At 43.1% G+C, this 27814-nt stretch overlaps 2 protein-coding genes across 2 annotated transcripts in view; one reads left to right on the top strand and one right to left on the bottom strand.

The window, feature by feature from the left end:
• Positions 1–13004, top strand: part of LOC123762416 (uncharacterized) — a 61309-nt gene extending 48305 nt beyond the window's left edge. The window contains exons 2-4 of the mRNA XM_069325000.1: positions 1528–1783; positions 2954–3060; positions 7830–13004. Of these exons, the coding sequence (XP_069181101.1) occupies positions 1528–1783; positions 2954–3060; positions 7830–8137 (671 nt within the window). The 3' untranslated portion in view covers positions 8138–13004. The remainder of the gene's footprint in view (positions 1–1527; positions 1784–2953; positions 3061–7829) is intronic.
• LOC123762274 (uncharacterized) lies at positions 12997–27142 on the bottom strand. Its single transcript, XM_045748696.2, has 6 exons — positions 26648–27142; positions 20721–21094; positions 18027–18135; positions 16500–16611; positions 15105–15206; positions 12997–14991 (listed from the first exon to the last, which is right to left on the bottom strand). The coding sequence occupies exons 1-6, from the start codon at positions 26676–26678 to the stop codon at positions 14517–14519; spliced, it is 1203 nt and encodes a 400-aa protein (XP_045604652.2). The 5' UTR covers positions 26679–27142; the 3' UTR covers positions 12997–14516.
• Between the last annotated feature and the right edge of the window lie 672 nt (positions 27143–27814).

The raw sequence follows: 27814 nt of genomic DNA, 5'->3' as shown, positions 1-27814 counted from the left end.
TTGGCATCTTATAGCATGTGTTGTGTCGCTATGTTGCGCTATGAGGTGTTATGTGATGGTGTGTTAGTATGCGCATATCCTTTGTTATGGTTGGGTATGTGATGGTATGTTGCGTTATTATGGTTGGGGGTATGCTATGTGAAGTATGTTGGTTATTTATGGTATGTTGTGTTATGGTGCTTACCTACTAGTGCTAACCTATCAGCGACTACGGGGGAGAGCGAGATCTAGCTCTTTAGCCCTGCCTCCTGCCTCTATATACCCGGCCCGATAATTAACGTTTCAAATCACATTTTTTCACTAAGTTGTGAATTAAATTGGCTTCAACAACCCTCTTTCATCATCGCACTATCCACTTGTGTTGCGGCATGCTGTGTTGCGGGAGTGGGCAGTGTTATGCCCGGCTCCGCTGTGTTGCTGTGGGGTACTGTTGTTAAGGTATGCTGTATTGCAAGGCCTGGCAACACTCGCTTCCATCTCCCAAGTGACCCATGGTGTGGCGGTGGCTTTGTCCTTCGTGTGTGTTGCTTTTGGGCAATTTTGTGCAACTTTAGTTTTCCTCAACTTTCTGCGGCGTTTCGTTGTTGCTTTGTCCAGCGTTTTGTGTTGCATTCTAGGGCAAGTCTCACTTAAATTTGTAGGGGGGAATGGTCTGAGGTACAGGACGGACATAGGCTGGGGGTAAGCCTAAGTTAACGGGGTAAGCCTAAGTTAAATGCTTTAAGAAATATAGCATGTAATCTCCTGTGCCATTCTCATGAAGTCGCAAATAAAATTGGGGGATATTTTTTCCGTACAGTGTTGAAAAGTAGAAAGTAATTTTTATGATTTACATTATCTCTCTCTCTCTCTCTCATTATTTTCTTTCATTACATACCATCAACAGCAAAATGAATTGTAAACAAATCACATACATTATTTTAACACCAAATACCCACAGAATGTATACCTATGTATACATTCCAATATATACACATAATTTTAAATGGAGATCTGATAAGAGCCCATCAGGTCCATGACCCTGTACACCGGTTGCTCGCCTGTTGAGAGGCGGGACCAAAGAGTCGAAGCTCAACCCCCAGCAAGCACAAACAGGCGAAAACGATTAAGTGAGAGAGAGAGAGAGAGAGAGAGAGAGAGAGAGAGAGAGAGAGAGAGAGAGAGAGAGAGAGAGAGAGAGAGAGAGAGAGAGAGAGTGAGAGAGTGAGTGAGTGAGTGAGTGAGTGAGTGAGTGAGTGAGTGAGTGAGTGTGTGTGTGTGTGTGTGTGTGTGTGTGTGTGTGTGTGTGTGTGTGTGTGTGTGAGTGTGAGTGTGAGTGTGAGTGTGAGTGTGAGTGTGAGTGTGTGAGTGTGTGAGTGTGAGTGAGTGTGTGTGTGTGTGTGTGTCCGTCCCTCAGACACAGATCAGCTCCTTCCATTAACTGCACTACACCCCTAGCAGACGTATCACACATCAACCAGTCCATATCAACATCCTCACTCAACCGCTCCTCATCAACATCTATATAAACAATAATTTATTTTACAGATACGACACTTGCGGGGTCGAGCAGCAGCAGCAGCAGCAGCAGCAGCAGCGATGACAGCCAGCAGGTGACTGTGGACAGCCTGACGGTACAAGGACCAGTGGAACACAGTGTCGCCCCCACCAGACGAAAGCGTTCCGTGTTCCACCTGTTCAGCATGATGACCTGTGCCACCACTTGCAACCCGCTCAGCTACAAGGGCTACGGCTGCTACTGTGGCTTCCTTGGCTCCGGAGTGGTCGTCGATGGTATCGACAAGTGAGTACAAATGACTACCAGCGGGTTTTCTTCCTATTGGGGAGTGTTGTACATGCTGCTATGGCGGTGTGTCCACTCACAGGATGAAATGGCGCTGCCTAATAAACTCACCTCTAGGGGGCAAAATTTAACAATTTAAACTAACTTGGTATTACATAATAACGTGTAATGTCTATGAAAACAATTCTCTGACGCAGGATGGCGGGAATCGAACCAGCGTCCTCGACTTTGCACTACAGTTATGACACGGAGCCCATATGAACCCTCCACCAAACTTGGAATTAAAACATCATGCACGAAATTCGAGATAAATTAACTCATATTTAAATTAAAAGAAACATTCAATACAGTATACGTAATTTACGTTTATCCTGGCTTTTATACATGAGTTAATTAATTTATCGGAATACCAAACATAAAAAGGCATACTTTATGTGTAATGAATGTTTGACTTCATTTAAATATGAGTTATTTGATATTATATGTATCAACATATTATGGTATGTTAGGCTGCTTCTCGTCACCAGTAAGATGAACACAGAACTGAAGTGTTCATCTTACCGCCCACCTTAATCTTCATGTGAACCACTCCACTGTTCAATATAGCAACATCCGCTTAATTTTAATTATTTATTTTTATTTATATATATACAAGAAGGTACATTGGGTTTATGAGAGTACATAGCACTGATGTTTTTACATTCTTGTAAAGCCTCTAACACGCATAACGTTTCGAGAAGGTCCTATAATCTAACAGATTTTGTTCAAATTTAGATTTTTGTCTAATTTTGTCCAACGTTCGTAAAACATCAACTAATATCTTCCCCTAATACTCGTTATCTTGCCGGTAACTCAGGTATCCAGTGCCGCTTCTTCTCACCTTTTCATACGAATAATTTTCCCTCTTCAACTCTAAAAGTATCTATGTCTATGACTATGTCTATGTCTTACTCTAACCTTGATGCACCAAGTTGTGATGTTTTAGTTCAAGATCTGCATCAGCTCCAATTACTAAACGTTATTACTTATTTATAGGACTAAAGTATACTTAGTGATTAATCAGAAATATATTGTGGTGACTTTATTGAAGCTCCGAAGGTTGATAGAGGCCTTGAGAGCCAACACCAGACCTGACCAACCTTCCCTTCACATTTCACTGTACCATTGCAGGTGTTGCAAGGGGCACGACTGGTGCTACGAGCACTCCAGATGCCAAGGCTTCGACCACTACTTCGCGCCTTACAAGTGGAAGTGCAATGGAGGGAAGCCATATTGTGGTGAGTTGCCAACTGACTATAATTCAAATTCAAATTCAAATTCAAATGCTTATTCAGGTAAAGTACATACATACAAGGTGTGATACAAGCATTGATGGATTTATAGACATTGTTAGTACATACAATGCCTAAAGCCTCTATCACGCAAAGCGTTTCGGGCAGGAAAACATTAAAGACTAAAACTTAATAGACCTACCTATATGTAAATGTATTGTTCCGCGCTAAGATAGAATCTGGGCCCATGTCAGAATCTTCCGCAGAATGCAAATAATCTATCCTTAACCTAATTCACTAACAGTTATAATCGTTATAATTACAGTATTTTGCGCTGCTCATTGTAACCGACGATATCAAGATTGACCTAATTCCAACTTGAGTAAAATAACTATACAATTCTCTGTAATTCACGTGGCCTTTGATGTTTCATAGAAAATGTATCATATTAAGTGGGACACTCACATGTACTGAGAATATATTTATTTAATTTGTTCAAATAGTCATTCATATTGTGAAATTGTCTTCTTATGCATAAATATTTATTCCTCACATTTGAATCACTGCTGCTACTAAACCAGGAATAAAAGATATTTAAGAAGTAAGCTTATCCTAAAATTTCTAGTTTTGATTAATACCAATCAAGACATCTGTAAATATCTCCTCAGATATTTAAATAGATAGGTCTTTATAAAGATAGATAGGCATTTATAAAGATAGATAGGCATTTATAAAGATAGATAGGTCTTTATAAAGATAGATAGGTCTTTATAAAGATAGATAGGTCTTTATAAAGATAGATAGGTCTTTATAAAGATAGATAGGTCTTTATAAAGATAGATAGGTCTTTATAAAGATAGATAGGTCTTTATAAAGATAGATAGGTCTTTATAAAGATAGATAGGTCTTTATAAAGATAGACAGGTCTTTATAAAGATAGATAGGCATTTATAAAGATAGATAGGCATTTATAAAGATAGATAGGTCTTTATAAAGATAGATAGGTCTTTATAAAGATAGATAGGTCTTTATAAAGATAGATAGGTCTTTATAAAGATAGATAGGTCTTTATAAAGATAGATAGGCATTTATAAAGATAGATAGGTCTTTATAAAGATAGATAGGTCTTTATAAACAAAAATCATACGTTAGACTTCATTACAGGTTTGTGGACATAGAAACTGTTGATGTAAAATGACGAAGAGAACAACACACGACAAATTGAAATTGACGATCAACAGGAACACCACAACACCTGACCTGGACTACTCAACACCTGACCTGGACTCTACAACACCTGACCAGGACTCAACACCTGACCTGGACTCAACACCTGACCAGGACTCAACACCTGACCAGGACTCAACACCTGACCAGGACTCAACACCTGACCAGGACTCCACAACACCTGACCAGGACTCAACACCTGACCTGGACTCTACAACACCTGACCAGGACTCAACACCTGACCTGGACTCAACACCTGACCTGGACTCTACAACACCTGACCAGGACTCAACACCTGACCTGGACTCAACACCTGACCAGGACTCCACAACACCTGACATAGACAACAACGACTAACACGGCACCAGGTGATATTGTTGGTTTAGATCCAACTTCCCGGAACGAAAAGTTGCAAGTAGCACGGGCTATAGTGAGCCCGTAGTGGACTTACCTGGCACAGGAGCGGGGCAGTGGGGTGCCACTTAAGTGTAAATATATGTATATAGCTGTACAGACAGACAGACGCTCCTCGTGAGTCGTACTTGAGCGACGTTACTATATCACTAGTCTCGAGTCCCAGGGTCGAGGGGGACGTATATACTCCCCAGGGTCGAGGGGGGACGTATATACTCCCCAGGGTCGAGGGGGGACGTATATACTCCCCAGGGTCGAGGGGGGACGTATATACTCCCCAGGGTCGAGGGGGGACGTATATACTCCCCAGGGTCGAGGGGGGACGTATATACTCCCCAGGGTCGAGGGGGGACGTATATACTCCCCAGGGCCGAGGGGGGACGTATATACTCCCCAGGGTCGAGGGGGGACGTATATACTCCCCAGGGTCGAGGGAGGACGTATATACTCCCCAGGGTCGAGGGAGGACGTATATACTCCCCAGGGTCGAGGGGGGACGTATATACTCCCCAGGGCCGAGGGGGGGACGTATATACTCCCCAGGGTCGAGGGGGGACGTATATACTCCCCAGGGTCGAGGGGGGACGTATATACTCCCCAGGGTCGAGGGGGGACGTATATACTCCCCAGGGCCGAGGGGGGACGTATATACTCCCCAGGGTCGAGGGGGGACGTATATACTCCCCAGGGCCGAGGGGGGGACGTATATACTCCCCAGGGTCGAGGGGGGACGTATATACTCCCTAGGGTCGAGGGAGGACGTATATACTCCCCAGGGTCGAGGGGGGACGTATATACTCCCCAGGGCCGAGGGGGGGACGTATATACTCCCCAGGGTCGAGGGGGGACGTATATACTCCCCAGGGTCGAGGGGGGACGTATATACTCCCCAGGGTCGAGGGGGGACGTATATACTCCCCAGGGCCGAGGGGGGACGTATATACTCCCCAGGGCCGAGAGGTCAAACCATACTCGATGTTGATGGAACGTTACACCAACATTTTCAATGTCGATTCCTTGTTATATCAATATTTTCAACGTTGCTTCACTGTTGGATCAAGGTGTATAATGTTGACTCCTTGCAGCATCAGCGCCATTTGCGTGGGAGGTTGCTAATGCTGTCGGTTTAAAGTCCTTCAAGACTTTAAGAGAGCTATTAAGGCTTCCACAACAGTTTACCTACCAGCCAACCAGTAAACTTTACCACTGAACAATGTTCAAGACTAAGTAAACGAAAATGGGAAAACACTTTCCGTTTAGAAGTGAAACTAAATTATAATATGAATATAGTGACACATTACCTTTTAATTTAAAAGTTTAAAAACATAATAATAATAATAATAATAATAATAATAATAATAATAATAATAATAATACACAGAAATCACATTATCGTGATATATATATAAATGAGAAATCCACTAGGACTATAGGTGAGCACGAACCTACGACTCAGACATTGCCAGTCGCATACCCTACCACTACACCAACGTTGATTTGTTGAAAATCATACAACCGGATTCTACTGAAATCACAGGAAGTCTGGGGGGGGGGGGGGCTGCTCAAGCCAGTCCCAGTGTTTGGACTTTGGACCCACAAGTACAAGAGTGCTTGTGGGTCATACGTAAAAAAAAAAAACTAGTGAAAGACTAGTGTCTGTGGGTCTAGTGGTAGAGGACGCGATTGGCAGTGTCGGGGTCGTAAGTTCGAGCCCACCTAGAGTCTTAGTGGATTTACTCAATGATAATAATAATGATGATGATAATAATAATTTCTGTTGCTTCGGGGAGAGGAAACTTGTATTTAAGCTTGAATACTTAAGGGGGTGGACCTTGAAACTTAGTTGACCCTTAGGTCAACCTAAGGTCAAGACCCTTAGGTAAGACCCTTAGGTCAACTGCTGACCTTTCCCAGGGGGGCAATCTGGAACAATTGCCCAACTCCCGGATACCAATTGTACTGATAGGTGAACAGCTAAATCAAGTGAAAGATAACGTGCCCAACGGTTTCTGTCCAGCGCGGGGATTGAACCCGAGTTCTTTGACTGTGAGCCGAGAACTTAGACCACTGTGATATAGTTTACCTGTTTTTACCTGAGCAGCTGTAAACGTTCATTTAATCATACTGAATTTTCTGTATTCGAAATTAGGCCTAGAGAAAGGTTAGTTTTCGCGGTCACCTTGTTTCTCGGGTCCTCAACCAAATTAATGGAGCAAAATGTAAATTTTGTTAACGCTGCACCATGCTGCGAGTTCGCAGGATTCGGGCGTTCCCGAATCCCAGAATCTGCGAGCGCCAGCCATTCTCTCCCCCCCCCCTCCCATCCCAAATCCTTATCTTGATCCCTTCCAAGTGCTATATATAGTCGTAATGGCTTGGCGCTTTCTGACGGGAGACATCTCCCGTCACGCAGGGTGCAGTCGCACCTCCACAGATCTCCAGTATCATCTATTGATGCTGGTAATGGCTCAAAAGGGCCACCATTTACGGGCTATTCATGCCCGTGCCACCTCTTGGGTGGCTTAATCTTTATCAATCAATCAATCGACGCTTTCCCCACCACACATTAGAGGGTTATCTTGGCAGGTTCTCCACCAGCCTCTACATGTTAGTGACCGTAGTGTTGGTAGGCTTGAGGACCTCATTTCCATGACATCTTCGCTTGACATAAATTGATGCTGATTGACATATTTACCAATATTATCCACAGTGGTGTTAACCTCAAAATTTGCTCGGGTTGCAGCCTCGTGGCCCAGCGTATTGTATTTGGGATTGGTCATTAGGCTGTATCTTGGGTAGAAATATTTTTTTAAACACTATTTTGCCTGCTAAGTCAAGTTTGCCTATGCAGGCGATGAGTCACAATAAGGTGGCTAAAGTATGTTGACCAGACCACACACTATAAGGTGATGGTTCGACGACGTTTCGGTCCGTCCTGGACCATTCTCAAGTCGATTCTCAATCGACTTGAAATGGTCCAGGACGGACCGAAACGTCGTCGTCCCTTCACCTTCTAGTGTGTGGTCTGGTCAACAAGTTTGCCCATTTTTGTGGTGTGAAGTTATTAACACCGGACAATTCTCTGTCCACAAATATTTCCACGTGTCATGACCGTCTGTGCTTCTACGTTACAGTGACGACGAGGGGCGAGGGGGGCGCGGTGACCAGCTGCGGCCACCAGCTGTGCGAGTGTGACCGGGAGTTCGTGGAGTGCCTGAAGCAGTACCCGTGTCCCCGGACCAAGGCCATGTGTATGACCTCGCCCTGGAGGTACTACCAGAACCTCTTCATGGGCATGTCTTGTGGCACCCACCACCACTCGCATGCTACCGCCCACGTACAGTCTTCTCCCCTGCACTCACCATCTACCCCCGTCTACCCGACATCTACTCTTCCTCCTCCTCCTCCTTCCCCAAGCCAGCACGTTAACGAAAGCTCTTAAGCTCTTTAGGATTCTCCCGGTGACTGTCAGCTGGTTTTAAAAGCTGGTCCTTTTGACAAGTTTAATAAACGTTCTTTGGCCATTTCTATAAACGAAATAACAAGGAGTATATTGGTTTATATATTGTGCCAATACAATGCATAAAGAGAACCTTTATAATATTCTCATAGATCCTCTAAGCTCTTGGACACTTCTGAAGTCCTCACTGGATAACCCAGGAGCTCAGAGGAAACTCTATATGCATTTACAAATGTTCTATGAGCTTTTAGAGTTGCTTTAGGTGTGAAATGTGCCGGGGCTCTCCCGGGAGGAATACCTAAAGCTGTAATCACTGTGGGACTCCCATGGCATTACCTTCAACTTCTAGATTCTTCATAGATGTAAATAGAATAATTTGTATCCCCTTTCCAACTGACTGTACAGCCTTTTACAGTAGTAAACAAGAGAGTAGACTGTATGTATAGTAGCCATAGGTTTTTCGTAGTGATTCTGTATTGCTTCAATGGACTCTTAGAGTGCCATTCCCACCGCGAGACTTTTAAACTGGCCAGAGTAACTCCTCCTCTGTGAATGAATGTGTTGAATGACTCGAGAGAAAGACTTCGTTTCCGTAGTTACTGACACTGCACGTGTGGCCACTGCGAATCTGTAGTTCACTGAAATCACCCGTATTTTTTACACACAGAAATCACAATAACGTGATTCATCAATGAACAAATCCACAAGGGCCGTGACGAGGATTCGAACCTACGTCACTAAGCATCCCAGACGCTGACTCTTTTAACCTTGTCGTAGCTCAGTCGATTAAGGCAGCGTCTGGGATGCTCACATACGTAGGTTCGAATCCTCGTCACAGGCCCTTGTGGATTTGTTCATTGACCTGTATTTTTGTCTGTAGTGTTGTAGGAGCGCATGACAAGTGTAGGAAGTGGGGCGAGTTATTGCCCTTGAGAGCACCTAAATGTAAACTAAGGAGAGCATGACCCAAATGTCAGATATCTAAACTTTCTTTAAGCAACTTAAACTACATAAAGCTATAAATTGTTTACCAAACTCGCGTCGAATTGAACGTTGACTTTAGAAACTAATAAAAAATCACCCCAGTAAGGATTCACTAGTGACAGTTGTCATTTATGTCAATGTTGTATCTGCTAAACTAAGATGCACTTAGTGATAGATCTTTTTGCACGATTCTTGAATAAGATGTTACTAATTTTGATTTTATCGTTTCCACATTCTCAGAAATACAATATTCTTCGGTAAATTGGGTCGGACGGCGTCGATAATGCTTCAGACTCTCTTATAGCGAGAGAGAGGCCCTGTAATAGCGAGAAATGTACTTTAATACCAACCAGACGCAGGAGCTCTGTACTCCACCCCACGCCCAATCAAGGACAATGACCTGCCTCACTTCCTCTCGCTCCTCGGCGAAAGTGACCTGAGAATTACGCTTCATTTTCCTAGTAACCCGATTTAAGAATAAAGTCAGTGAAGGTGACTCTTCCCTTAAGGGATTGTTTCTCACGTTCGCTACGACCTGTCGATTACATTAAAGATGAAACGCTCTTGATTCATGTTCACGTCGATGTGAAGGTGATGCATCTTGCGAGAAGACTTATGCTCAATTATACAGGATAATTGAGCAAGAAACGTCTAGAGTCCGTGAACACTGTTGGTTCACTGACAGGAACTCCGGTTGCATAACATGTACAGGACAGCTTGGTCTCATGGAAACACAGAACCTGAACCTTACGTTTCCAGGAAACACAAAACCTGAATCTTACATTAACAGGAAACACAGAACCTGAATCTTACGTTTCCAGGAAACACAGAACCTGAATCTTAGTTTCCAGGAAACACAGAACCTGAATCTTACGTTTCCAGGAAACACAGAACCTGAATCTTAGTTTCCAGGAAACACAGAACCTGAATCTTACGTTTCCAAAAAACACAGAACCTGAATCTTACATTAACAGGAAACACAGAACCTGAATCTTACGTTTCCAGGAAAGACAGAACCTGGACTTTACTGTACCACACAACTGATTCATCACCACCATGGCAAACACTTCACCTCGTTCTCTCAACTTTACACTCCGTAAAAATTGCAACCGTTTTGCATAACCCAAAACGTATAAACCCAAGCAACCCACCTAACCTAGCGAAGCTGATGCATAGAAAACGTCAATATTACTGTGCTTTAATTGCTGCTAATGCGTCGCATTTTTAAAGGATTTGTCCATTGCGTAAAAATGGCGACGTTTAAGGGGAGAGAACGGGTTGAGGGACGCTCCTCAGACAGTGAGACCCCCTTAGAATCCCCCCAGCCCTCCAGTGAGACCCTAAGAATCCCCCCAGCCCTCCAGCGAGACCCTAAGAATTCCCCCAGCCCTCCAGTGAGACACTAAGAATCCCCCCAGCCCTCCAGTGAGACCCTAAGAATCCCCCCAGCCCTCCAGTGAGACCCTAAGAATCCCCCCAACCCTTCAGTGAGGCCCTCAGAATCCCCCCAACCCTCCAGTGAGATCCTCAGAATCCCCTCCAGCCCTCTAGTGAGACCCTCAGAATCCCCCCAGCCCTTCAGTGAGACCCTCAGAATCCCCCCAGCCCTCCAGTGAGACCCTCAGAATCCCCCCAGCTCTCTAGTGAGACCCTTAGAATCCCCCCCAGCCCTCTAGTGAGACCCTCAGAATCCCCCCAACCCTCCAGTGAGATCCTCAGAATCCCCCCAGCCCTCCAGTGAGACCCTCAGAATCCCCCCAGCCCTCTAGCAAGACCCTTAGAATCCCCCCCAGCCCTCCAGTGAGGCCCTCAGAATCCCCCCCCAGCCCTCTAGTGAGACCCTTAGAATCCCCCCAACCCTCCAGTGAGACCCTCAGAATCCCCCCAGCCCTCCAGTGAGACCCTCAGAATCCCCCCAGCCCTCCTGTGAGACCCTCAGAATCCCCCCAACCCTCCAGTGAGACCCTCAGAATCCCCCCAGCCCTCCAGTGAGACCCTCAGAATCCCCCCAGCCCTCCAGTGAGACCCTCAGAATCCCCCCAGCCCTCCAGTGAGACCCTCAGAATCCCCCCAGCCCTCCAGTGAGAAAGCATGTATTGACAATACCTTCATACCATTCCGATTCCTTCTAGAGGGGTCATAACCTTACATGTCTCAGGGCGGGCGCCTTCTAGATGTGTCATGACCTTACAATTAAGTCTCTATAGACTCAACAAACACTACAAATGAATATTAATTCCAACTTTCTTCACATAAAGGGTATGTAGAAAGCAGACATTGATTTTCAATTAAAAAAATGTACCCAATGTGTTGCAAATTCCCACCGCCTCTCACATGTAAACAAACCACTTGATAGTTAATCCGATAAACACAGCACTTACGTACAACCAAACATCAGCCCTGGATTATGTGTGTGTGTTCAGTGTCCGGATCCAACACTAAGGCCTAGACTACAGTCGGCTGTGTTTGGATTACTTATGAAGCCTCATATAACTTTCTGGCCAATCAGAACCCATACATAAACAAAAAAAATCGAAGAAATCCTAAACTACTTCGATTGCCATTCTACTCCCCACTGAACTGGCTTAAACACTTACCTCAGCTGATTGTCGGAACTGGACATTATTCGATTTCTTGCAGTTTTCTTCCTAGGGGTCGTTACGTGAATGTTTTAAGTGTGAATGGTTCCCCCCGGGTTTAATATGGTCTCGCAGATCACTAGGTGTTTCAACACACACACACCATATAAACATGTCGTAGTCCATCCTCGTGAATGATGCTCGCCTACACATCCACCACACGACGCTGAGCATCAAAGAAAACGTTGAAGATTTATAATGTCGGGGTGACTATAGTCATTTTGAGAGCCATTGGTACAAACGCCAGGGAACGATTGAGTTTGTGATTGATTGAAAGTGAGACATATATACAGACACACAGAGATAAATATAGAAAACAATTAGTGAGTGCTAGAAAACAGTGAGTGTATGTGTTTGTTAGGTAACGAGATCAGAGTTACCTGAATCGTACCAATATTCTTGATGATATATTTAATTGTCTGCTAACAGGGATACCAAAAAGACCTTCCCTGCAGGTAGCAAGCAAGTTACGCAGGGGCAGCCAAGAGTACAAACATATGGCTTCTTCTCCACCTTTTATTATTTTCTTCAGTTCCCATTCGGTCCCTGCCTTATTCACACACCAGGAAGCGATACTGGGCATTATAAATTATTGTCATTATTATTGTAATTATATATATATATTTATATATATATATATATATATATATATATATATATATATATATATATATATATATATATATATATATATATATAAACTATTCTTTGTATATATTTTAGGGAGAAAACACTCCCGGTGTATATAAAAAGTAAACCTGTTTAAAAATGGCCATTTTTAAGTACAGTATACACAATGTACATATATATATATATATATATCCCTTATAAAAAACATTCATTGCCTGTATACTAGATGGGTGTGGTGTTGAAATTAATTTATGACCTATCAACCTCTGGAAGGTTTTTAAGGCCACCACAATCAAAAGCTTAGTGACCAACCAGCAAGAATACTTTAATTTCTGAGCGTAGTTCACAAGTTAAGTAAACTCTTTGTGTATATTCAGCGAAAAGCAGAATAGTTACCTGTTGGTATATATTCTGACTATACAAACTATATATACCTGTTGGTGTATATATATATACATGTGATCAAGATGGCATCTTTAAAAGTATATATTCAGATACTTGTGTTGTTTAATCAAGCTATTAGTGTATATCCAAATGTATATATCCAGACCAGATTATAGCCATAATTTTCAGTGCAATAAACACTAATTTAATTATTTTGAATTATTATTCTTTTATTCCCCATCTTCTCTTCTGTACAAACTAGTGGTAACGAAAATGGTGTCATCAAAAATGGTTAAAAAGTGAACAGCATAATTTTACCAGAGTTTACCCACGAGGCTTTAAGAGTGTGAAAAGAAAACAGGACGATCAGAGTAACAGTTTATCGATATATATATATATATATAAGATTCAGAGAATGAAGATGTGTGTGTGTGTGTGTGTGTGTGTGTGTGTGTGTGTGTGTGTGTGTGTGTGTGTGTAAAGAAAATATGACATGAAAACAGAATTGTAATAAATTCATTTGTTAAATAGCAGATATTTTCACACATACATGTATACATAATTATTGTATACAGCCATTTATTTATTTTTTATGTATTTATATATACAAGAGTTCTTACATTCCTGTACAGCCACTAGCACGTTTCGGGTAAATCCTTAATCCAATATTCCCCGAAATACGACTCACTAAATCGTTTAGCAACCAGGTACACATTTCACTGTTGGGTTAAACAGAGGTTACAGTTAAGGATTTGCGCCCAGTTAATCCTCCCTGGCCAGGATACGAACCCAGGACAAAGTGCTCGTGAAACGCCAGGCGAGTGCCTTACCAACCTCGAGGACTCTTTGTGTGCACAACTGCTGCACACATACATATATATACATAACTACTGCACACACATATACACAACTGCTGCACACATACACATGCGCCCATACCTGCTACATATACGAGTTATATCTATTAATATCCAGCCCGTCCTCTCGAGTTGTCACAACGGACAGAAAAATGATGTACTAAATTGTCCGAGTCTAACCTAATCAAGGACCCACGCATAGAAAACGTGAACTTCTGTAAGCAGCTGTGATTTATAGTACATTCTATTGTATCCGTTGGGAATTTTCTTGTCAAAATGCATTGTAATATTCGAGAGGACAAGTTGCATTCTACAAATTTTCAACACAAATGTTACTATATAAATTAGAAACCCCCTTAAATGCTGCTGGTATCAATAGTTGATAGACTATTGACCCCCATTGACACGAAAGCATATTATATAATTATGACAACACAGGTGACAGTTCTTATAATGGGATTCACATAAGTCACACTACTGATAACAGGACCCACATATGCCTCACTACTGATAACAGGACCCAAATATGCCTCACGACTGATAACAGGTTCTGTATGTCACACAATGACAGATTGAGAACTATTGGTTATCTCTAATATAGAGGGAAAGGCAGATTTAGCTGCAAATCTAAATTCTGTTCTTCCTCCACGAAATAAGTTACATGTTATAGTATCCTTTATGTATACAATCGAAATAGTTTTCATTATTCACATTTCTATTAAAAAAATGCCAATCGCATTGTAACCTATCCAAGTATAGGACACTATTTCTACTAAACAAATGAGTCCGTAATTAAATAATAATAATAAGCGGCCTTGTACGAGAAAAAATATGTATGAGATCAGACTGATCCCAATTTAAGGTGATCTAAAACTCTAAGAAGATGTCATCTAAGAAGTCTGGCCACGTCGCAGAGCCTTCATCGTCGTCGTCCTCCTCGCTGGAGTCATCAGTAAGGTGCTTGTTGCTTTGGGTCACCTCATCTCCTGAACCTTCCAAAGCCTCTTTGGAGGTCGAGGTGGGAGTCGGAGGATGGGAAGAGGAGGATGGAGAGAGAGTTGGTGGGGAAGAGGAGGGTGGAGAGAGAGTTGGTGGGGAAGAGGAGGATGGAGAGGGCGTCGGTGGGGAGGATGAAGAGAGACTCGCCCCCTGCTGGATGGTGGAGGCGGTGATGATAGTTGGGTCCTGCGTGGGCAGGAAGATGTCCGGATACGTGACCTGGCTGCCTCCTGCAACCACCATCACCTGCACCCCCTCCCTCAGGACGCACACGGGGCTCTTCCAGTCCTTGCAGTCCTCGTCCGTCAGGTAGTAATAGTATTTGGGCGACATGGCAGCGCATCTGTGATGTACACGTTCATTATCCTCTACGTAATACTTCCATATGTCATCCTAAATGCTATTATACTTCATCCCAAAACTCTCAAGCGTCTCATCTTGTCTTAATCTCCTTACCTGCCGTTCTGATCCTTTTCCACACTGGGGCTGCGGACTTGGCAGAAAGGCGCCTGGGTGTAGGTGTTGATTTTGCGACCAAGTACTGAGGTGGTTGTCGATCTGTGGGTGAGAAGCGCGTGAGTGACACTAAGAGGACAATAAGAGAGACAAATGCCAACGGCTACAAGGGTCATCAATCACAAACTTTAAGCGATTATTACCTGGGGTAAGGAGATAGCAGGTTACATTTGCGGCTGAGAAAACACAGACGATGATGATAACTAGACTACATATTGAAAATCGGGCAGGCTTGCATATGGGTGGCAGAATCCCCAGAGTAGTTCAGAGAAGAAATTTACATATTTGGACTTGAAGTTTGACTCTTCAATGACAATGAAAAGCCACGTGCTTAACCTAGCCCACAAGGCAGCTAGGAAACTTATAGCTTTTAGCACATCTCACATTTTCTTGACAATAGGGGCTGCCAAACCTTACATGAAGCCTAAGTTCACTCCTATCTTGAGTATGCATCCCTCACCTGGATTACTTGCTCTCCATCGTTCATCAGAATTTTGGACAAAGTGGAGAAGTGCTTGGACAAAGTGGAGAAGTGCTTGGACAAAGCATCTTTAGTGCTTGACCAAATCTGGTGGGAATGGTCTGAACCTCAGGGCGTGCAGCACCGTCGTGACATTGATGGACTTACTGCTATTTACAAGGCCAACATTCTCGAAATTTTCCCCCTGACCCAACTCCGTGGACAACCAGTACTTGGCACTCGTAACACTAGGCTCTCAACCTTCAACAGTCTCATGCTGGAAGAGCCTTTCTTAAGAACATCACTCCATCAGCGGTCATTCATTCCCAGGCTGACTCGCATCTGGAACTTGTTCGCTCAACAGGTTGATACGCGGGAGATCAGGTCAACTGACCACATAAAGGCTCTGGCACACAGTTGGTTACCAGTTCATCCTGTTCCTTATGTAAATGTTACCAAGATTTAAATAAAGTTTATTCCTAATGATTCTAATAAAGTAAATGAGCCTCTAGGGGGCAGGCTTCAGATGAGCTGAGGTAGGATAACAGCTCTTACTTTCAGTTTCAATAGGTATTTGTTCTTTATATGATAGTTATATGATAGATTCTGTTCCTTATATAGAGAGATAGATTCAAATAATCTCATCAAGACTAGGGTCCATTAGGGCTAAGAGAGAGAGGGAAAGAGAGAGAGAGAGAGAGAGAGAGAGAGAGAGAGAGAGAGAGAGAGAGAGAGAGAGAGAGAGAGAGAGAGAGAGAGAGAGAGAGAGAGAGAGAGAGAGAGAGAGAGATTTACGGAACGACAAATCAAGCCGCCACACACATAGCCACCAGGACAGACAACACGAAATTCTAAATGCTTCGATTTTAACCCACCTGATGGCCCAGTAGGGGGTGCCTATGGGCATGGGGGTGCCGTCCATCCACACCCACCTGTGGAGCCCCTCCACCGTCTCGCGCCCACCCACCCACAGCTCCACGCCCAGCTCTGTGAGGCAAGGGGAAATGTCTTAGTAAAGCGTTGATAAGGAAAGGTAAACATTTATTAATATTCACCAACTCAGGAGAAATTGTTCTAAACTGTTTAACAAGTTTAGAGAAAATGTTTTGGTGTGTAAATGTGGAACAGGAAACATTTCAGATGAATGTTTATTTAAAAAAAAACAAGAAATCTTTTCATGTTGTGGTAATTAAATGATCAGAAAAAGGTTTATATGAAACTTTTCCAAACATTATAAATATGCCCAGGAAAATGTTTCCACATATATATATATATATATATATATATATATATATATATATATATATATATATATATATATATATATATATATATATATATATATATATATGTCATACCTAGTAGCCAGAACGCACTTCTCGGCCTACTATGCAAGGCCCGATTTGCCTAATAGCCCGAGTGATTTTATTTTTTTTCAAATTTTTTTGGTCAATTAGTTTATTTGAATTAATATTATTATATTATATTAGGAACAATAATTATTGACTTAGGTATGTAAGTTTAGGTTAGGTTAAGGTAGGTTAGGTTAGGTTAGGTTAGGTAGGGTAGATTAGGTTCGGTCATATATCTACGTTAGTTTTAACTGGAATAAAAAAAAAATTAACTCAGACATAATAAAATGGATAGCTCTATAATTTCATAAGAAAAAATAGAAAAATATATAAATTCAGGAAAACTTGGCTTATTAGGCAAATCGGGCATTGCATAGTAGGCCAAGTACTGCGTTCTGGTTACTAGGTACAACATATTATATATATATATATATATATATATATATATATATATATATATATATATATATATATATATATATATATATATATATATATATGTGTGTGTGTGTGTGTGTGCGCGCGCGCGCGCGCGCTGAGATGATACCTCATTGTTGGTGAACACTTCCTTTTTTATCCCATTCCAGAGGATTTCAAGTTGTTTTGTTGTTATAGATTCAGCTACTTGGAACAAGTTCCAAGTAGCACGGGCTATGGTGAACCCGTGAGGATTTCAAGTTCACCTCCTGGAGACAAACCTACAGTCGGTCAGTCGGTGTTAAATGTAACTATATACTATAAGAACCAGGGTCCAGATTCACGAAAGCACTTACGCAAGCACTTACGAACGTGTACATCTTTCCTCAATCTTTGACGGCTTTGGTTACATTTATTAAACAGTTCACAAGCATGAAAACTTCCCAATTAACTGTTGTTATTGTTATAAACAGCCTCCTGGTGCTTCGGAGCTCATTAACTGTTTAATAATTGGAAACAAAGCCGCCAAAGATTGAGAAAAGATGTACAGGTTCGTAAATGCCTGCGTAAGTACTTTGGTGAATCTGGTCCCAGGCACTCATACTCTCACTGCTCGGAGGAACCGATGCTTACCAGCAGCCTGGAGATATTCGACCAGATCAGTGTATTGTTGAACGTCACTGAAGGTGAGAAGGTCGCCGTAAATACCCTGACAAAACTCCCTGGCGGTAGTCCACGGGACCTGTAGAACGAGACATTGTATGTTGACCAGACCACACACTAGAAGGTGAAGGGACGACAACGTTTCGGTCCGTCCTGGACCATTCTCAAGTCTTTGAGAACTTGAGAATGGTCCAGGATGGGCCGAAACGTCGTCGTCCCTTCACCTTCTAGTGTGTGGTCAACATATTTTAGCCACGTTATTGTGCCTCATCGCCTGCAAGACATTGTATTTGCATGGAATACAGATTCAATTTCAGGAAAATGTAGGGGCTACGGAGTACACAATCCTATAAGCCTATAATAAACATCTAAAAACGGAAGTTAGAATTAGCAGGAGAAAGCCTGCGATATATATCATAGAAGTGATATGATTATATATCTCTTGGAAGGGTTGTTTTTGTTTTAGATTCAGCTACTAGGAACAAGAATTCCCAAGCAGCACGGGATATGGTAAGCCCGTCGTACTCTCCTGATAAGGAGATGTGCACTGCTTGGAAGGGGTACGAGAACAGGATATGAGCAAACAGAACGGGATATTTGAACGGAGTGAGGGAACGGTACCCAACCACTTGAACCTTCGGGGATCGAACCCATACCCAGTCAGAAGCAAGGACGTCGCTCTACCGACCAGTCCAAGAGGACAGACATCTTGAAACGAGTGATAATTTCATAATACATTGCTATGCCAATGTCTATGACTTGAAAACTCTCTTGCAATGTAATGCATATTGACAATTAATTCATTCCCCACTATGGCTCAAATTGATGCAAGATCCGTGTTATCTGTGTTTATCTATGATAACTATGTCATGTCATGGCTTTCTAAACAAGGAAATACCCAGGGTAAGGATGCTCGCCTCATCAATCAAGGATTAGTATATCTCATAATTAAAAAAAATTATGTTTAAATACACAAAAAGCGTAACATATTTAACAAATAGAAAGAGATTACTCCTACGAACATGAAGTATTGCTGTTCTCAATGCACTTGAAGATATCTGGCGCTCAGCGCAACACACCACTTCAAACGTTCTTTTCAAGTGGAGATTGCTAGGCCCAGCTCGGACCATACATAAGTCGACGCGGCAACAGAGCCGATTTCATTTCAAATTACGTCCATTTTTGGCCATAGCGCGCATACGAGCGAAAAGCGACATTATTTCTAAAAGGGCGGGTTGCAACGAGTGATGAATGAAGTAATACTTCGAGCATATAATGACACTAAGTCACCTGTAGTGATTATTCACCCTGAGGAGCCAAGGAGATGGTGAATGAATTACTAACACTGAATGTTTACGCAACACGTGTTCTATTCAGTAGTTTCAGGCTGGCGGTTGAATAAAGTTCCAGATCTAATCAGTGATGGTGATGAGATCAAATACATTACCGATACTGAATAACAGGAACACTTGTGTGACGACAACAATGATCAAAAGATAAGGAGTTCCTTTAATTGAAATATATTTACTGACCTGTTTTATTATTGTCGTCAATATATATTTTTTGGTCTAGTATATGTGAGGAGTCGATGATTAGTATTTGCCCCTTTGAGATCAACACTAGCAAATTATTTGTGCGTCTTAGTAAAATGTCTGTTCTCTAGCAAGGATGTGACCTGGAGTCATAAGCATACGACTTGTGACCCACAGTAACCTGATAAAGTTATGACCTGGTGTGAACTATGATGGGACACAAGTCGTAGCTTGAAGCTATTGTAGCCTAGCACAGTCCACTGGGGTTCACAGAGCCCAGTGGACTGTGGCAAGGACAGATCCCCGGCAAGGACTAACTCCTTGCTTATGGGATCTGATCCTCTTACCTCCATACCTCGATAGTGTAGTAATTAAACAGTTTACGAGAACCAAAGCGTTACACGGTAGTCCTGATCCGATGGAAATTATTGTTAAAGTTGCACAGGCCTTCTTGAACCATGGTACGTTCTCTGAGAGACCAGACGTCTTCACAGAAAACTACACCGCTCTAAAGGATAGACCAAAGGAAAATAGTACAGGTTATCCCATCAACCCAGGGCCACCTGCGAAAGAGTGTATTATCCAATGAAGCTTTTTGCATGGGTCTTAACACTATGGTCATCTCCGTCGACAGGATAGGATTAAAGCACTTCGATAAGCTCCTCCGTTATCGTGCAATATAAACTGATGAAAACATGAGATTGGAACAAGGGAGCGTAGAAAAGGGTAAGTCTTTGATGTGTAGGCGGGGCTTGATTGGTGCCCCTGTCGTCGGTGACGGCAATCATGGTTAATAGGTCAACAGCTGGGTTAAGCCCTGGCACTACTTTTAACTCAATATACTCCTCTCACTCTCTATTCTTCTCTTATCCCCACTTCAGGCCTCACCCCTTGGGGTTTCTGTCCAGTATTTATTGTTCATGAGTCTCTCGCAGGACCAGAATTCCAATCACCACCTTCTAAGGCCCACAAGCAATCCAGCTGGGATGACCCCATTGTATGTAACCAATATTGTAACCTATTTTGTATAATGCAGTTTTAAAATAAAATGACAAAGTGTAAGAATATATCTCTGTGAATCTGGACACCAGAGCGGCGCTGACTCGGGTTATCAAAGGTCAGCGTAACTCACCCTGGCGATGGTGAAGAAGGCGAGACAGCGGTGACCGACCCGTGTATACAGCATGGGGCAGTGAGGACTGGCGCCGAGGGTGCTGGCGTTGTATACATACACAGGCACTGCCGCTAGGGGCTCTTCTCCTGCAGCTGCAGCAGTACCGTGGTCGTGTTTGTGAGTCTGACTTGGTTTGACGTCACTGCTATCTTGATCACTACCGCGGAGGGGGCCATGTTGGGCGGTGTAGTTCTGAATGGGGTGGTCGGTATAGGTCTGAATGGGGTGGTTGCTGTGGTTCTGGCTGGTGTGGTTGGTGAGGTTGACGTTGGTGATGTACGTCGGAAAAAACAAGCTACCGAAGTAGCTTCTGGACCCTGGGATGAGGGCTCCTGTAAGGGAGAAAAATTATAATTTAGAGGGAGATCGATGATAGTGAAACACGTCTGGAAACGCTCCGTGATAGTCTCCCTTGCCGGGAACAAAAAGGCTATTAAGCTTAGCCATATCTCCCTAAGTCAACGACTAACCTTTCCTTGGATACATCCCACAACAGTCAACTAACTCCCAGATACCTATTACCTGCCAGGCGAACCGAGGCATCGGGTATAAGGAAGCGCATCCAACCGTTTCCCTCTGTCCGGGAACCGAACCCAGAACCAATCGTTTGTGAGACGAATATTCAACCAGAGACCAGCCCTCCAGTGAGACCCTCAGAACCACCCCCAGCCCTCCAGTGGGACCCTTAGAATCCCCCCAGCACTTCAGTGAGAAAGCCCACGACATAAGACAAGGACCTGGTCCATAGAACAGGACAAGTCTTGGGCATCAAGTCAAGTTTGAATCAAGTCTGCAAACCCTGAGTTGAAAATTGACGACAGTGGACCAAGGGAAAGCGAGAAAACTCCTATGGTGGGAACTGAAAAACTCTATAGAGAGCTGTGGACCCTTATAGAGTATGGAGGTCTACTGACCATAGACACACACGTAGCTTATTTATTAAGGATTAATGTTTAAACCGTCAGGATTTTTAAGACCGCACTCCACCGTGTATCTAATCTTCAAGTGTATTTTGATTACTTTAATCTTTATCTGTCATAGGAATCTCTCGGTATATATGACCTGAAAAAGTAGATTACACTTGCTAGTGTGTCGACCGCTTCTGGGACGTTGCTATTGGTATGTAAATAAATATTACTAAAGGCTGTTTGTCTCATGCTAAATTTGTCTAAAAAAAACTAGAACACGTTATAAAGTTTGATATGAACTTAGAGAACATTAGCAAATTTAAATTGACTAAACCACATATCAGAAAATGGAGAAACGACAACGTTTCGGTCCATCCTGGACCGTTATCAAGTGGTGTGGTGAAGTATGGTTTGGTCGTCATATCTTCAGCCTCGTTATCGTAATGAGCCATCGTTAGCAACTTTGTGTGACAGACATGAGATGCCAATCAATGCCAGAGTCCAGTATCAAGCCATCCTCAGCAATAAGAACTCTATGACCCGACTAGGGTTCGAACCTGCATAATCAGGGCTTACTGATTATGCATATTATGGAGCCTGCATACTACTGGTGTGTACACTGATGTACACACTAGTAATACCACTTTACTAGCTATTCCTTATAAAGATTTGTTAGTCCTGGAGCTCATTACATGAGCATTATTACATTACATTACATGAGCTAATATACTATAAAAAAATTAACTTTGAAGCTTTTTAAACAGGAACTTGTTTTGTGAAGCCAAAAACAGCCACACGCTCATTTGGCTTCTGACCTGTGACCTACAAAAGCTAGCAGACTTCAGCGTTTTGACTCCAAAAATTTCTCCAGACCTGAAAGCGGTGCCAAAATCATCATACCCCCCCCCCCCCTAGACTATACCATGTTGGCAACAATGTGAAGAGCAGCGGAGCAACGCTTAAGGTTCCTCGTCAATCTAGCAGATGAAAGTAAGAAACTCACTTGTATTAGGGTGACGCAGGAGCCAAATGGACGTGTTGTGAGGAGATATGAGGACTGAAACCGGTTACAGTGTAGCGTTTCTGACTCGTTTCAACGTGGTCCCGGGGAAGGGGGGGGCTTCGAGTCCCAGGATCAAACGGGACTCGAACCGGGACTGTGGGTTTTGAGTATACATAGTCAAGCGAATGCAGGAAAGAACTGGTAGTTTATACATCTCATCACACTCGCGTACCATTGAAGCTTCTATCTCCGATGTTATTCACTTTCCTCTCTGCCTCTGATGATGCTAAGGTGTAATTTACCGAAACAAGTCAGGTATATTGAAAGTGTGTAATGAACTTCGAAGGGTTAATTTTTTCGTTGACCTTCCTAAATGAGGAAAAAACGCATGAGATGTGACTTATAATTTAGAGTGCCATAGACATATGAGCCAGTCGATGATATTCCAGATTATCTTCCTGCATGATTATCCTGCATGATTATCTTCCTGCATGATTATCCTGCATGATATCGATGATTATCTTCCTGCATGTTGCTTTAGTCTTGCATAATCAACCACAGCACACTACCGGGCACATGATCCCCTCATCTCTCTCTCTCTCTAAACACACACACACACACACACACACACACACACACACACACACACACACACAGATAAGCTTTGACAGAGACGATCGAATTTTTGAAAGACAATGTGGGGTGCTTATCGTCAATAGCAGCGATAGGAGAGATAGTGTATCTTGAAGCTCACCGTCTTTAAGAAAGCCGACTTCGTTCATTCACGATGAAAGCATCGATGTCGTCCATAATATATGAGTTTTTCCACTGTAACTGATGTAGACCCCAGCCACACACCTGCTACACCCCCCCCCCCTTCCCCCTCTAATAAAACAGGCATTCATATGCACACACACACACACGTGTGTGTGTGTGTGTGTGTGTGGGTGGCATGAGTTACGGGGAAATGAGTTACGGGGAAATGAGTTACAGGCATGAGTTACGAGGAAAGGCTGCGGGAAATGCACCTTACGACACTGGAAGACAGAAGAGTAAGGGGAGACATGATCACAACCTACAAAATCCTCAGGGGAATCGACCGGGTAAACAAGGACAAACTATTCAACACTGATGGGACGCGAACAAGGGGATACAGGTGGAAACTGATTACTCACATGAGCCACAGAGACGTTAGAAGGAACTTTTTCAGTGTCAGAGTAGTTAACGGATGGAATGCATTAGGCAGTGATGTGGTGGAGGCTGACTCCATACACAGTTTCAAATGTAGATATGATAGAGCCCAGTAGGCTCAGGAATCTATACACCAGTTGATTGACAGTTGAGAGGCGGGACCAAAGAGCCAAAGTTCAACCCCCGCAAGCACAAATAGGTGAGTACAAATAGGTGAGTACACACACACACACACACACACACACACACACACACACACACACACACACACACACACACACACACACACACACACACACACAAATAATCCAATACTACAGAACAATATGGTTGGCAAGTATAGGCCTACCCTGGTAAGGTCTTGGATCAATTAATCAGGAAAACCGCTAATGGAACACAGAATAAACAAATGTTGCGACAAATCTTCAATAAAGGCTTAATAAAGGCTTACTAAAGGGAAAGTTATGTTTGACAAACTTGATAGAGTTCTACGGCAAGAAAGGAGGAGTCTGCGCGTTAAGCTTGATCAACAAGCTGGAGCATGACTCTCACGGCCTCTTATTGAACGCACTATATTACTTACGCAATCGACGTCGGCGTAAAAATTGTCGCGGTTTATGGAAATTAAAAAACACAGCATTAACGACATGGAAGAAAATGCAGAATAGAACCTGTGAAGAGCAGAGGTGCCATGGGCACAATCAGAGAACACTGTATGAACATCAGAGGTTCCCGGTTGTTCAACGTCCTACCAGCGAGCATCAGAAATATTACAGGAACAACCGTGGACATCTTCAAGAGGAAACTAGATTGTTTCCTTTAAGGAGTGCCGGACCAACCGGGCTGTGGCGGGTATGTGGGTCTGCGGGCCGCTCCAAGCAACAGCCTGGTGGACCAAACTCTCACAAGTCAAGTCTGGCCTCGGGCCGGGCTTGGGGAGTAGAAGAACTCCCAGAACCCCATCAACCAGGTATCATTAATGACGCTTCACGGGAACTAATGAGGATACAATCAGGTAGCATAGGTTGATACCCTAAGTTCTGATACTTGCAGGCGATGAGTCACAATATCGTGGCTAAAGTATCGACTTGAGAATGGTCCAGGACGGACCGAAACGTCGTCGTCCCTTCACCTTCTAGTGTGTGGTCTGATACTTTTGGTTAGGGGTAAACTACTTTATTTTTTTACGAAGAGAAAATCAAGAGAACGGGCCCGAGTGAGAGAATACCTAACCGGCATGAAACAGAGCTGTAGTAAGAGTGGCGGGTAGAAATACACGATCTGAGGGATCTGTACTACAACCCTGAGTCTTTCTCATGTCAACAATACAGCTGAGGAAGGACGCTCCTCGTTGTGTACCGATGATACATGACCCAGACGAATTAGAACAGAATATGATTGCAGTATGCTCCAAGTGGACCTGGACCACCTAAGGAAATGGCTGCTCGACTTTAATCCAAGCAAATGCAAAGTTATCTAATTTGACACAGGAATGAAGAGGCTACAGGGACAGTATAAGACAGTATAAGAAAGGCAACTGATGAGTCAGAAAAGGAAAAAAAAGATGTATTAGTAGACATAAGCCAAAGACAGTCACCAGAGAAACAATCTACACGACAACATCAGCGGTGAACGCAAACTGGCACACTTTCGTGCGGTCCAACCACTGGGCCTGGTTGGTACAGCGACGGCCTCGTTCTTGCAAGTCGGTGTTAGAATTAGATTTAGATTTAGATTTTTAATTCAGGTTAAGGTACATACATTGAGTTACATACATAATGTTGGATTTAAAGATAGAGATAGTACATACAATACCTAAAGCCACTAGTACGCATAGCGTTTCGGGCAAGTTCGATTCGGGTGTTCGATTCCTGATGGTTCGGGTGTTCGATTCCTGATGGTTCGGGTGTTCGATTCCTGATGGTTCGGGTGTTCGATTCCTGATGGTTCGGGTGTTCGATTCCTGATGGTTCGGGTGTTCGATTCCTGATGGTTCGGGTGTTCGATTCCTGATGGCCCAAGTAGTTGGGGGGGGGGGGAGCATTCCTTCCCTAAATCCCATCCCTGATCCTTGCCCTCATACCCCTTCCAAGTCCTATATAATCGTACTGCCTTAGTGCCGGATAATTGCCCCTCCTCCAGGGGTAATTAGGCTCCATTACCCCTCGTGTAGCCTTCAGGCTCCTGAAGGAAACATTGAAAATGGCGCCCCAGGGAAGAGTCCCCACATGGAAGAGCACAAAGCAAACCTGGAGAAATTTCAGAGATTTTCCTGAAGACGCGTTCCGAAACTCACGAATACTGAGCTACGAAGAATACCCGAGAGAGTGAGACCTCACCAAGCAGGAAGAGAGAATCGTAAGAGGCGACATGGACGATTCTTACAGGCAATGGTACAGTGGATTGTACTGAAAAGTTTAGCATGGGATGAATGTTGGAGCTATAAGAAGCCAGTCTTTTATATATATATATATATATATATATATATATATATATATATATATATATATATATATATATATAGACAGTGTCAGACCAAGAAGGAAGAATTGAAACAGGAATTTCCTTAAGTACTGTACTTTCGTATATAATAATGCATCTTCAAAAGGATGTAATCATCAGAAGGATGTAATCATTCTTCTGAATGATAACTACGAAAGTACTTAAGGAAATTCCTGTTTCAATTCTTCCTCCGTGGCCTGACACGGTCACATTTTTCATCACGTGTTAATTTTCGTGATTTTATATACACCTTTGACCAATATATTACACGCAATACTCACCGAGGAGAAGAATGAGTGGATAGATATTCATGGCTCAGGGATGCAGCACGATGGAAAAGTGCTTCGGTAGACCAACTTATGTGTAGTTTACTTGTAGTCGGTTTCGAGAATTCTACTATCCAAAGCCGCCCTGTGGTCAACTTCTGTAGGGAGTTGCTTGTGACAGTCCCTAGAACATGTGTATATCAAGCTTAGGGTGACCAAAGCTTCTGTAGACCAGTGTTTCTGTAATTCAGTATACCAGGGCTTCGGTAAACCAGAAGTCAGAACCCTAGCAGAGCCACCGATGGGTAGTCTCCAGCAACAGCAGGCAGCAGCAGCAGCAGGCAGCAGCAGCAGCAGGCAGCAGCAGGACCTCCTTCAACAGACGATACCTCAAGACTTCAAGAGACGAGATCTCATAGACTCAAACAGCAGGCAAGTTATTCCTGAAGCCTTCAGGACCTTCCGACCACTCTGGCCAAGACGTGACATAAACACTACGCTGATCTTACCATCTCGGGTCCCCGCCTGTCTTATATTATCAGAGATAACAGGCATACCATGCATCAGGGGAAAATAAAACAAGGCTGACTGGTCGTGTTGCTAAGAGTCTTGGACGTACATGTTTCCGCTCCAGAACGACCCTTACGATCAAGGAACATAATACCATCATCTTTAACACTATTATCAGTCTGGATCTTGAGATGTTCAAGTGCCTCCACGATTGAACTCACAATGGACGTCTAGAGGCACTTGGACCAAACTTAAATTAAAAAGTGCTTCGTATATTTTTTTTGTAATTGAGTGTACTACTGATCTAATTATCATTATATACTTGCATGTGGGATATTGGGTCACAGTGTTTCATGTTTCCTATGGAGCAATTGTACACTTTTGTTTAAGTTACTACTTGCAGGCGATGAGTCACAATAACGTGGCTAAAGTATGTTGACCAGACCACACACTAGAAGGTGAAGGGACGACGACGTTTCGGTCCGTCCTGGACCATTCACAATCGACTTGAGAATGGTCCAGGGCGGACCGAAACGTCGTCGTTCCTTCACCTTCTAGTGTGTGGTCTGGTCAACAAGTTACTACTTCGTATTTTGTACTAATCTTTGCCCAAATTTCCCCCTGCAGTTTTCAAAATACGAGTCCTATCGGAAATATGTTCATTAAGAGTTA

Source organism: Procambarus clarkii, chromosome 2, assembly GCF_040958095.1.
Source record: "Procambarus clarkii isolate CNS0578487 chromosome 2, FALCON_Pclarkii_2.0, whole genome shotgun sequence".
Taxonomy (NCBI): domain Eukaryota; kingdom Metazoa; phylum Arthropoda; class Malacostraca; order Decapoda; family Cambaridae; genus Procambarus; species Procambarus clarkii.
This window is presented reverse-complemented; position numbering and strand designations above follow the sequence as displayed.

Bases quoted from the DNA above. Each gene is read 5' to 3' on its own strand.
- LOC123762274 (XM_045748696.2), bottom strand. From the start codon at position 26,678: ATGAATATCTATCCACTCATTCTTCTCCTCG. The intron at 21,095-26,647 runs GTGAGTATTGCG...TCTCCCTTACAG, and splicing joins TCCACTCATTCTTCTCCTCG to GAGCCCTCATCCCAGGGTCC. The intron at 16,612-18,026 runs GTAAGCATCGGT...CTTGCCTCACAG, and splicing joins CGAATATCTCCAGGCTGCTG to AGCTGGGCGTGGAGCTGTGG.